The sequence below is a fragment of the Hippocampus comes genome, unplaced genomic scaffold (assembly GCF_001891065.2).
Source record: "Hippocampus comes isolate QL1 unplaced genomic scaffold, H_comes_QL1_v1.1 scaffold104, whole genome shotgun sequence".
In the NCBI taxonomy this organism is placed as follows: Eukaryota; Metazoa; Chordata; class Actinopteri; order Syngnathiformes; family Syngnathidae; genus Hippocampus; species Hippocampus comes.
In genome coordinates, this window is record NW_017806072.1 from 5,332,198 (window position 1) to 5,344,891 (window position 12,694).

A 12,694-nucleotide genomic window follows, 5' to 3' on the forward strand; every position below is an offset into this window, starting at 1 on the left:
TTGCACATTTGTCGAAGGAAATGTAAGGTGCTTCATGAAATATTTTGTAAAAGATATGTTCATTAAATTTCAACATTTTCCTAATGTTCTTGTGCTTCTTTATACCAAAACAAAGGAAAGACATTGTTTTGGTTATTTATAGCAAAGTATGGTATCATTTTAATGGTCCGGCCCACTTGACATCTACCGAGGCCGTATGTGGCCCACCATGTGAAATGAGTTTGACACCCCTGCCTTAAACACAAGCACTTACACTTCACACATATTTTCATGGTCGCTGTGAATTTCTGTGATATGTTGTCATTTTTTGGGTCAATTATTTGGACTCTTTGGTATTGTCGCTCAATTAAAGTTTTTTTTTTCTTTTGACAATTTCACTATTTCTTGATAAATGCTGTTCTAATATTCAGGGATGTTTTTCTTTTTTTCTGTATTTTTCTCTTCGTTCTTGTTCTCAGGTGGAGTATGAGGGTCTCAAGCATGAGATTAAGGTCCTTGAAGAGGAGACTGTTCTGCTCAACAGCCAACTTGAAGACGCTTTACGTCTGAAAGAAATCTCTGCTGGGCAACTGGAAGAGGCCCTGGATGCCCTCAAGAGTGAGCGTGAGCAAAAGAACAATCTGCGAAAAGAGTTGGCCCATCACCTCAGCCTGAGTGACAGCGTCTACGGCGTGGGCACCCACATTGCCCTCACTGTCACTGGCGTCGAAGGCCTCAAGTTCCCGGAGGAGGTCAACGGCAGCGCCGGCGCCAACAGCAGCAACGGCAGCGTTCTTGTCGCTGTCAATGGCAACAGTGATGACTGTTGTCGGCACAACGGTCACCTTCATGCAGGCGCCATGTTGGCCAAAATGAATGGAGACTACCGTGCGGGCAGAAAGAGCGAGGGTACGCACCCGGTACCTGACCTGTTTAGTGAGCTCAACCTGTCGGAGATGCAGAAGCTCAAACAGCAGCTCATACAGGTCAGTGAAGGAAGTCGACTTTGTGGTATGCTGGCTCACTCTCTTGGAAGCCACTCGATCTTTTCTTATTGCTATGATAACAATAACAGCAGAGGTCCATCCCATATAAAGATGATTCCGAGAAATCAGTGTTTGTGTGTTAAACAAACGCATACGTGATGGATAGGGAGTGAGAGGACTTTTAAATGTAATGAATTTGATTAAATACGCTTCACTGGACGCTTGGTTAATTCAGATGTCAGTATGCTGCTTTAATCCCCATAATCACACAAATAATTGAATTAAGATCAGTGATAATAAAAGGTTTCTGACAGAAATGGACAAGTACAATGTTTTTTCCCCCTTTAATACAAGTTGATATCCTCCCAGTGGAAAAGATAAATCATCTGTTGTCATGACACGTGAATTCCCTGAAGCTGTTTTAGTTACTTCTGGCATAGTCTAGATATCTTTAGTGACAAAGTTCTGTTCAATTGCAAAGAGAAACTGACATTTGGCATTTGCGATGTTGCTCAAATCGTTGCCTGTTTTGAGATTAGGCAGCAACAGAGAACTGTTGTGATGCATGTGCGTGGGCCATTGGGAGTGCTGTCAAGATGATTAGGACGTGATCGGCACAGCAAAGTGATGCAGAGAAGAGACACGGACGAGGACTGGCGTTTTCTGCTTTTGGTCTAGAAACACAAAGCTGTAAATGTGCCAGCATCATGCATACTTACAGCATGTGAAGCACATAACTTCATACGTCATGTCGACAATGTGGACAAAAGTCTTGGGGGGAAAAAAAAAAAACACTGAATCAACAAATTAATCACTTGACGGTTGTCTCCCCCGTTCCGCACATCAAAATTCAAGGCAATTCTCAACTAAGCTTGTGCCAACTGCATAAATGTCACTTATGTGAAAAACTACACCGCCAATGTACCAGGACACTTTTATGGGGAAATGTTGTCACACACCTTTTAATGAAATGAATATTCAATAAGAAAATGGGCTGTTTTCTCAGTTCAACCATCACAGCTTTTACCGGATCGACATATCAGTGGGTTCAACTTTGATGTTTTGGCAGTTCATGGCCTCAAAAATGACCAAATTATTTTCAGTACACTTTTACACAGTTAGAAATACAGTCATACCTCGGTTTTCGACCATAATCTGTTCCAGAAGGCTGTTCGAAAACCGATTTGTTCGAAAACCGAAACCGCGCTCTTTTTAAAAAAAAAAAAAAAAAATTTTTATTGAACACGTCTGTTCACCATGGAACACTAAACGAGGAAGCGTCACTTCCTCGTCTACCCGAGGAAGCACCGCTTCCTCGTGTAAGGAAGGCGAGAGGAGTCAAGTGACGCATTCAAGTGCGCTCAGTTTGTTCGAGAACCGAAATTTGGTCATTATCCGAGGCATAAAAAACTCGAAATTTTTGGTCGAAAACCAATTGGGTCGAGAACAGAGACGTTCGAAAACCGAGGTTTGACTGTACAGATCATTACTAGACCCCAAATGTTTCATCTTTCTTGGTGTTTTAACACATTTTATAGACGGTGAAGTCTGTTCATGACATAATTATGCAGCATTCTTTTGTGAATGCTAATTCTATCCTTCAGGTAGAGCGTGAGAAAGCGGCACTGCTCATGAACCTGCAGGAGTCCCAGACCCAGCTGCAACACACACAAGGCGCACTAACCGACCAGAGTGAGCGAGTCCATCGCCTCACGGAGCGCGTCAACGCCATGAAGCATCTTAATGGTGGCAAAGGGCTGGATGACCCTCAAGACAGTGACAAACCTGCCGACGGCACAATGTCACCTCAAGCTAATGGTCACTGCGACGTGGACATAAATGGGTTTGAGGTCCTGGAGTGTAAATACAAGGTGGCGGTGACAGAGGTGATCAACCTGAAAACAGAGCTGAAGGCCTTGAAGGAGAAGTACAGCCAGGCTGCAGAGGGGCAAGCAGATGCTCACAGTGACGACAGAATACGCGCACTGGGCGAACAGGTTTGTTGTCACTATTAAAAAAAAAAAAAACATATACCGGTATGAAAAGGGGCCCCCGGGCCTGCGTTGGTTTTCTTCTGGGACTTCAGTTTCCTCCCACAAAAAAACCAAACATGCATCCAAATTGTCCCTAGGTGTGATTGTGAGCGTGAATGGTTGTTGAGACCAACACGTGTGCCCTGCGGTTGGTTGGGAACCAGTTCAGAGTGTCCCCCGCCTACTGCCCGAAGACAGCTGGGATGGGCTCCAGCATGCCCCGCGATCCTTGTGAGGATAAGCGGATTAGAAAATGGATGGACGGATATGTGCATGGTAAAACCACTTCAGGAGGCGACAAGACACTCTTTTCTCTCTCACTTTCCGATGTCTTTTTATTCAAAAATTTTCTCCCAAGCCGCAAAGACTTCACCTAAAATAATTCTGTTTTGGTGTTTTTGTTTGTTTTAAAAGATTGTCACTGCAAACTATTTTAGCTCTCAAGCACTCTCGCTTGATACTCCATTTGAAAAAATTCACACAATACTGCTCCTGCTCACTTTTCTTGTTTCTTTACTTTATTTGCCTTTTATTTCATCTACAAATGTGTCAGATCATTTTGCCTGACCATGCATTTTAATAATTGCCATTTGGCAAATGAAAGTATTCAATGCACTTTAGTTACACTTTCTATCAAGACAATATGGACTGGTAACGTAATGGTACATGCTACTGCCATTCAAGCAGGTGGTGCCGGATTTATTCTCTGCCAGTGCCTGATGCCCAAATGAATGGAAAGGTTTGCAATCGTGATGACATGCGGATTACAAACTGTCATTGAATATCATGAGAAATGTGTCCAGAGTTTTGACTGGTTCTGTATACTTTTTATTGTTGTATTAATTGCATCATATTTTATTGCCTAGAATTAATCAGAATTAATGTTCTGTTCAGGTAACCCATTTGGAGAACAGTTTACGAGAAGGCCGTGAGAGGGCGGTGAGCTTGGAGGCGGAGCTACGTGCTGCTCTGAGCACTGCCGCAGAGAGTCAACTCCTTCTGAACACTGCACAGGACGAGCTGGTGACCTTCAGCGAGGAGCTTGCACAGCTCTACCACCATGTGTGCCTGTGCAATAATGAGACACCCAACCGCGTCATGCTCGACTATTACCGGCAGAGTAGAGTCACACGCAACGGCAGCCTCAAAGGCTCTGAAGACCCCCGGGCTTTACTTTCACCCCGCCTGGCTCGACGCCTGGCTGCGATTTCGGCACCCTGTTCTTCCGAGGCTCAGCGAAGTCCCATGGACTCCCCGTCCAAAGATTCCCAACACAGTGACACAACAACCAATGCAGCGGACTCTCCCATCCACCACGGTAGCCCCACTCGCAACACCACCAGCTCTCCTGGGACCAGCATGTCCCCTTGCCCATCACCGGTGCCCTCCGAGGCAGGGGGAGACCTGCGGAAGGAGCCCATGAATATCTACAACTTGAACGCCATTATTAGAGACCAGATCAAGCACCTGCAGAGGGCTGTTGACCGCTCCCTGCAGCTGTCCAGGCAGAGGGCTGCAGCCAGAGAGCTTGCACCCACGCTCGATAAAGACAAGGAATTGTGTCTGGAGGAAATTCTGAAGCTCAAGTCGCTTCTCAGTACCAAAAGAGAGCAGATAGCCACACTCAGACTGGTTTTGAAGGCCAACAAACAGGTAAGAAGTCAAGCCTCTTTAGAACTTGAAAACATCACAAAACGAAATGCATCAATTATCTTTTTAATGAGCCATGATAATTGGTTGGCTGTCCTTGATTTGTCAGCTGTGCATATCTTCTTACAGCGTTGTTTGAAATCTTGAAGTTCATTTGTGAGATGCTGTCTCTGAATGTTCACAACTCCTGTTTCTATACCAGTACTGTATTACTCCGAATATTTTTGAATGGTGCTTAGGTGTAGAATGTAGATCATCACGTTGATCATATTTAGACCAAAAAACACTTTACACAGAATCACCCGCAGTTCTGCTGGTTGCACCCAGGTCGCGCTCTTCATCTTGCCTCATTTGCTTCAGGACACAATTAAATTTTTTTACAGTAGAATGTAAAAAAGTATAAATGTATAATTATATAAAATTACAATCTTGTCTCAATCACTGGATAGATGAACAAAGATATGCTATTTGTAGCAAACGAGTAACACATTTCAGAACAATTACGTGAAATTGGATTCCCCCGCACGCCTGATGGTGCTGTAATGTGCGTTCTACAAGACACGTCTTTCTCAAAGGTGACTGTCCACATTGCAGACAGCAGAGGTAGCACTGGCCAATCTGAAGAGCAAGTATGAAAATGAAAAGGCGATGGTGACAGAGACGATGATGAAGCTGAGGAACGAGCTGAAGGCCCTCAAAGAAGACGCCGCCACCTTCTCCTCCCTCAGAGCAATGTTTGCTACCAGGTGAGGGCACTAGCAGTCGTTGGTGCAAATCTTTTTTTTTTCTTTGGTTTGAAGAAACATCGCGATAAGTCTGTTTTGTTGTGTCTTTGCAGATGTGATGAATATGTTACCCAGCTAGATGAGATGCAGAGACAACTTGCAGCAGCGGAGGATGAAAAGAAGACATTAAACTCTCTCCTCCGTATGGCCATCCAGCAGAAACTGGCCTTGACCCAACGGCTGGAAGATCTGGAGTTTGACCATGAGCAGATCCATCGTGGTCGCGGCGCTAAAGTGCCCAAGATAAAAAGCAGCCCACCAAAAGTAAGTGGCACATTATTGACTCAGATGAAGTGTGATCATTCAAACACATTTAATAACACAAGAGGTAGAGACAAATTAAAACGAAGTGAAAATGACGACAGAATGTTTTTTTCGATATGTTTTGGGAGTATGCAGTGCCCCCTTCCGACAAAAGCTGTGAACTGCAGTATGAGACTGCAATTTTGAATCCTGGAACACCGTTTTAATTACTCCATCCTGTTTTAATTAGCACCATTATAATTTACTCATCCGATATTGCATTTACAAGTTTCTTCGTAGAATACTTTTAGGTGTATCAAAAAGAAAATCATTCAAATAAAGACACACAAGCATCCCGCTTCTTCCATGCACATGTACATTGTTAATCACAAGATGGCAGTGTCTTTCCTGCTATGATATTTTACACTGACGCTCTCCTTGTTTTGTCTGTTTGTCTAAACCGTGAGCATCACCACTGCGTGTATGTGTCTAATGTATCAGTTTCTTGTAGATTGTCAGCAGCCTGCTGCCTCAATATCGTCACTCCCCACACAGCTAAGGTGAGAGGGAATTTCCTTTGCATACAGGTAACGTGCTGTACTATAATTTTTTCTATCTAGAGCAGGGGTTACCGTAACTATTTCCTGCTTAATGTGACATGCTAAAAGTTTGATTGAGATTTCTGAAACCATAAACTTGCCAATTAGATGACATGATCTTATGTGCGATTATTAGCAATCTATCTATGTGAATACGGTATATTAATCATGTTCATGGTTCCCCACAATAATTATCAACAATGATCTAACAAGGTAGGAAATTATTTATCAGTATACCACTCTTGTCAAAATCTCTACAGGTGTTTACATTTTGATTATCACTTCAAGAAATTCCTAGGAAATCCCACTGCCCCAATTTTGGATTATTTTTACCACAGGTCCACATGCTACTGATGTGGTCCTGCGGCACTACCTGGTGCCAGTGGACACTGTGTTGGTGACCCCTGATCTACAGTACTCTGTCTGTCTGTCATGGCAGCCGTTGACTGTTCTTCAGGCATGGTGGTCAACCTTTGTTTCCAACCCTGTTTTGGTATTGTGATGTTCTCCTTTGAGGATCATTGGATAAACATCAGTGGACTTTTTTTCCTGCCTTTGCGAGGATTGTGTGAATAATTTCAGCCCTGTTTTTTTTGTTTGTATGGTCGTCGTGGAGTAAAGCTAGCCTGGCAGCTGAATTAAGTTGGACAGAGAAGAACGATGAGGAAATATGATTGTCTGAATGGAGACATTTACCTTTAGAAAATAGGCCAGGGGTGGCCAACCAGTCAGAGACTAAGAGCCAATTTTTTTACTGTGTTACTGCAAAGAATCTCACACACACACACACACACACACACACACACACACACACACACACACACACACACACACGACCATGCACTCACGCACATATGCATGCACGCCATGACGAGCAACAGCCTGATCGCCGAACATAAATGAAACCTAAAGACACAAACACACAAATCTTTTTTCTTTTTTTTTTTTCCATTTCCTCCTCCCACCGCTCGCGGTCGACTTGGGACCAGTCTGCTGGCTCTTGGTCGATTGCGATCGACATATTGGGAACCCCTGCCTTAAAAACGGAGGTAATTTGCTGACTAGCTTAGCACTTAGCACTTAGCGCCGTTGTTTGCGCATGAGCGGTGATTCAGTCATCTGATTGGTTGCCCTCTATGTCAATCAAGTAACAGGATTGGTGATAGGCTGACGTAGTACGTTCTATGTATTAAGCACCGATGTTTTAATGGCAGCCCCATCGCCGAGGCGTTTTCGACAATTGTGTGAAAGCCCGGGAGCCGCATTGAACCAGCCAAAGAGCCACATGCGGCTCACGAGCCGCGGGTTGGCCACCCCTGTAATAGGCCATCAGTTTCTCCCAGATTGTACTCTACAATTTGTGCAGGTCTAAGAGGTATTGACTTCAGACCTGTTTGGTTGGTTTAGTTAGTTAATTGAGCACTAGCTGTAAATATTTAGTTAAATGTTTCCACCTTTCGCTGAGTGGCATTTCAGTTCCGTCATTGAATGTTTTATGCAGGAAACCTGTGTGATTTGGATCTCTTTATCCGCCAAAGAAAATGCTGTCTATTCCTTGTTGTACAGTCTTCCAACCACATGTATTTCCACTGTTTGTGTTTCTCCGTTCTTTCAGTCCTAAATTTCGTGCTGACCTTCAAGAACACAAAACAGTTTTGTCCAGCGGTAGGAGTCGTCTTTTCTCCTCTTTTGACCTTCGTGACTGCCTGACCCACCATCCCAAGCCACCCGGCACCTAGCCCAGTAAATGTCGGCTGTCGACTAGGAGCGGTGTTCCTATGCAGCTCCTTGAAGCCCTACGAAGATGTCACTGGATGTTTTGACCCAGAGGTGCTTTCCTGGCCCGCTGATTCCCTGTGTCACAAGAGACAGGTGCACACAGATGAGACAAATCACATGACTCTTTGCCCCTATTCGTATGCATTCTTAATAATGATGAATAATGGTGATGATTTATTTATTAGATATTTATTCATATTGAAATGGCGTTTTTCTCTTGGCTGGTCATTCCTCAACTGTGACTGAATATTAAAACAAACCCAAAGAACACAGTATTAAAAGGGAGATTTTATCAGTGTTAAAGAATTTCTTGTGGTGGTCATGGTGGAAATTATAGGATCATCCTAACCTCACTAGTCTTTCTTTGGATGCGTGCGTTTTTATGCAGTTTTTTTTTTTTTGCAAACATGAGATTTTTATTGCTAGGTTTCTTTTATTTTAGAGCAGCGTCAAGGGATGTTACTATATCCGTGCTTGGCTCAGTTCTCTTCAGACTGAGTGAGATGAGTATGTTTTGAGATCAGGGCTGCTGGCCTGAGATTTTGCCTTTTGAGTTGCACAGGTTCAAGTGACCATGTGGGGACCAGACTGCTTCCTTTAAAAAAAAAAATGTCAACAGTAATTTAACAAAGTGTGCCTCTTGACTGTCACCATTATTTTTTTTCATGTCTAACTTAAAACAAGTAATGTGTCTTCTGAGAGGTCCTCTTGTGTTTTATGTAGTAATTAGGGTTACAAAATCAATTTATTATTTTTTTGTGTGAAAGAAATGACCTGAAATATTCCAAGTTTTACACAGAGTAGTTATTGGGAATATATGGACATTAATTTAAATTTTGACACAAATTGTATCATGAACTTGAAGATGAATTGTCCTCATTTGCCCTCTTGTAACACATTGTGATGATGATGATGGCAAATTATCTTTGTTGAAATGCTTCCTTCATACAGTATGCAGTACTGTCCAAGCACAACTGAGCACTATGCATCACAGCAATATAAAGTACAGTCAAACCCATCACAAACTCTCTACCTGCAGTAAAACTATGGTTCCTACTTCCTTCATCGTGAAGACACTTAAGAGTAGGTTGAAAAGGTTGTTTAAGAAGAAAGTTATTTCTCACAGTGACAACACCAAACATAACAGTTCCAATCTGACAACTGACTGGGATTGGTTGTCTTTTTAACGTGAGTCCTTGTTTTTATTATTTTTGGAACCTCATGCTTGTTGAGCATTGATGTGTCTGATATGTCCACTCAATGCTGATGTTCTAATGGGATACGAATGATACAGTTGAACGAAAGCCAGTACAACGTTTGAACATGCATCCCCGAACGGACTGTTTGTTTCTTGTTGTATCTGTGCATTTCGGAATATCTGTACTCCTGCTGGTTCACTTGTGAGCACCGTGTCTTGATCTGTTTGCACAATATAGCAGGCCAGAAGGAGAGAGACTAAAAATGGTAAACCTGGTTTTAGAATAAAAATAGCTGAATGCTGAAGCTACAATTGAATTGTTTTGTTTCTCGTCTCTTTATTAAAACTGCATTTAATTGGTTTCAGAAATAAATGATTTGTCTAGTTTATGGTGTCTTTCAATTTTATGACAATGCTGAAATTCTCTTATGTACACTGAGCATCAACATAAGGTACTGCACATGTAACGATACAATGTAGGTGCCCTTTTATGTCTTTAAAATGACAGTGTGGCTCAACTGAAACTGTCAGAGTGGTATTCATTTATTATATTTATTTCATTGGGACAGTGCGCATAATCAACACAACAGTGTAAATGCGCCGGACTTAGCATAAATGTTAGTTTTCAGCCGTAGTTCCAAGGCAGGTTTCTTAACATAAAAATAACAAACAAAACAAAATAATAATATTATTATTATTATTATTATAAAACAATATAACAACACAAAACACAATCAGTTAATCTTATCCACTTTTACTGCATGCCCTTTGTTTTTTGAAGCGGTTCTAGATGAAAGAGGAGAGAATCAAAGTGTCCTTTCAACAGTGGATCTGACGTCATGCTCAAAATGTGCACACGTCTACGACAAGCTAAATAAAACATATTTAAGTATTGAACGTGTTGTTTGCAGTTAGTATTCGTGTAGAAATTCACAGCATTATAGTGAGAACTGTTAGTAAAATGTTAGCCCTATCACGTAACTAAGTTAAATTAAAAACTCGCATCAATTCTCTTGGTGGGTTGTAATGTAATTCTACAAGACTGCAATGCGTGATTCTACAAGACTACAACGTTTGATCTAAAAAAAAAAACGAAAAAACAAAAAAAAGCTTTTTTGACTTTCTCCACAAAGACAGAGGGAAGAACGTTTATTTTCTTTGCAATCCAAATTGAAGTTCAATATGGCATTACCGGTGACGAAGTAACAACTGAAAGTTGTGGTAAAAAAAAAAAAAGTGTGGTCGATCTTACATACAGTACAATATGCCACTTCAGTCGTCTAGCCTCTAGGCGGCAGTGTTGCTAATAGAGTACTGTACTGTAGTTTATAGTTGACAAATAACTATAGCAGATTAAAAAAATCTTTACCGTGTCTTCTACCATAATTCACAATGCACTTTATTAGCGAGGCAGACAATTTGTGTTTCTCAGAATGTGTGACAAAGAAAACAATTTCTTGTCGTTTCGGGGGGAAATGCATGCATTTTAGGGTTTCGTTTTTAAAAGTTGCGATTAGTTTTGAACCAAATTTTAAAACGAGCTAATTTTGTGAGTACAGTAGATACTTTTTGGGGTAAAGTTGCTGGAGTCGTCTTCAGAGTTGCCAAATCGAGCAACAAACGTGCAACGTTGGGGAGTCGGTAGGTGGAGTCAGACACGTTCGCTGGCGATTACGTCATCAAAGGGAGTAGACATTGAAACACCTGACACATTCATACAACTCTTCCGTTCGTACAAACGCAACATGTTTTATTCCCTTTTATTCAGAGCTTCTACCGCGTCACCCCTTCTTTATTAAAAGAACAACATTTTAAAGAAGAGTTTCAAGTTTTTTGTTGTTGTTTTGTTTTGTTTTGGGTTTTTTACGTGTCAGTGGCTACTTGTGAATGAGTGTAATTTGCCTGTCTCGATGCTGGAGGGGCATTTGTCAAACAGAAGCATGGAGGGCTTCAGCAGAGTCGCTTTTCGTAGGAAACAACAAAGTCTGGATGGAGAAGACACGGGTGAGCTGAGAGCTTTTCTTATTTTTTTCCTGACAATTTATTTAATTCTGCTTTTCTGCTACAAGATGACTTGTGTTTATGACTATGACGATGTGTTTGTGACACTGTTGTGAAAATGAATGCATTTGGGTGAGCAAACAGGACATTTTACCACTACCAACTGTTGTCGCTGAGCAGGTATGAATGTTTGCATACAAGTTCCAGCCTGTTGTGTCAGCATCTGCAACCTGGAGGGCTCAGTTTGTTTTGTTTTGTTTTTTTTCTCAACTGTGTAACATGCAAAGAGGTGCAGTGCGGTGCTTCGATGTGTTCATTATTAGTTAGGGTTCGGCAGTCTGGTTCTTGCAGTGCTTAATTTTTTGAACCAGTTCCATCTCTCAATCTTTCTGCAAGCAAATTAGCAGGGAGTAGCTCATGTTTGAGCTGGCAACTCTGCATGTGCAAACATGCAAGTGAGAACAGTGCCTGCACTTGTAATGTGAACTTTGCTCTGTTATAAGTGAAGTTACTTGGCTTAGAGTACACAAGTGGCGGCTGATCAGGGCAACTAAGGCCCTCTCTGCTGGCCTAAACAGGAGCAGAACCAGTGACTTAAAACTACAACCCAATTTGTAGTATTTGTCCCATAAAATTACTTTACTTTATTCCCAACAGTGTATTCTCCTCATTTTGTAATTTTTCTCATGGCAGCACTAAGGCAAAACTGTTTCAACGTTGGACTATACAGAATTAACAGATTTCAACAATGTCTTGCTGACTCGTCAAAATCTGTTTGAGTAATATCTTTCAATACGTGTGTAATGTAATTGTGATTAATTGAAACAACAGAAAGAGGTATCTGCACTTCGGTTTTGCCCACTACAAACGAAATGATTAATATCTAAAACGTTCTTTTTGCTTCAAAACTGAACTACACATTTCTTAACACCTATCCAGTCTACTAGCATTTAGGTGTTAAAACGGCTGCAAAGCCGCACTGCTTCCAGTTCATGTGGATGTTAATTTTTTTTGGTTGTTGTCTAATCAGATTTCAACTTGTATGTGGAGTTATGTCAGGCTAATATGCCCAGTTAGCAATGAGACAGTCTCTTTAACCCAGGGGTGTCAAACTCATTTCACATGGTGGGCCACATACGGCCTGGGTAGATGTCAAGTGGGCCGGACCATTAAAATGATACCATACTTTGCTATAAATAACCAAAACAACATGTCTTTCCTTTGTTTTGGTATAAAGAAGCACAAGAACATTAGGAAAATGTTGAAATTAAATGAACATATCTTTTACAAAACATTTCATGAAGCACCTTACATTTCCTTCGACAAATGTGCAATTTACTTTTATCATTCACATATATGCATTGCAACTGATCCCACTGATTGTACAAACTTTAACAAGTAATTGGTATTGAAAAATATAGTAATGCACTTTAAGATTAAA

At 41.5% G+C, this 12,694-nt stretch overlaps 2 protein-coding genes across 5 annotated transcripts in view; both read left to right on the forward strand.

The window, feature by feature from the left end:
* The window catches only part of bicd1a (bicaudal D homolog 1a), a 28,288-nt gene extending 18,724 nt beyond the window's left edge, over positions 1–9,564 (forward strand). The window contains exons 4-10 of one of the 4 annotated variants that reach the window (XM_019894283.1): positions 459–965; positions 2,570–2,962; positions 3,893–4,651; positions 5,243–5,394; positions 5,487–5,697; positions 6,178–6,263; positions 7,891–7,976. In XM_019894283.1, the coding sequence (XP_019749842.1) occupies positions 459–965; positions 2,570–2,962; positions 3,893–4,651; positions 5,243–5,394; positions 5,487–5,697; positions 6,178–6,240 (2,085 nt within the window). In that variant the 3' untranslated portion in view covers positions 6,241–6,263; positions 7,891–7,976. Of the gene's footprint in view, positions 1–458; positions 966–2,569; positions 2,963–3,892; positions 4,652–5,242; positions 5,395–5,486; positions 5,698–6,177; positions 6,264–7,890 lie in introns of all 4 variants that reach the window. The other 3 variants (XM_019894282.1, XM_019894284.1, XM_019894285.1) reach the window with 3 other exon arrangements.
* Positions 9,565–10,965: 1,401 nt separating this feature from the next.
* Positions 10,966–12,694, forward strand: part of fgd4a (FYVE, RhoGEF and PH domain containing 4a) — a 56,349-nt gene continuing 54,620 nt past the window's right edge. The window contains exon 1 of the mRNA XM_019894050.1: positions 10,966–11,256. Coding sequence (XP_019749609.1) covers positions 11,163–11,256 — 94 coding nt within the window. The 5' untranslated portion in view covers positions 10,966–11,162. The remainder of the gene's footprint in view (positions 11,257–12,694) is intronic.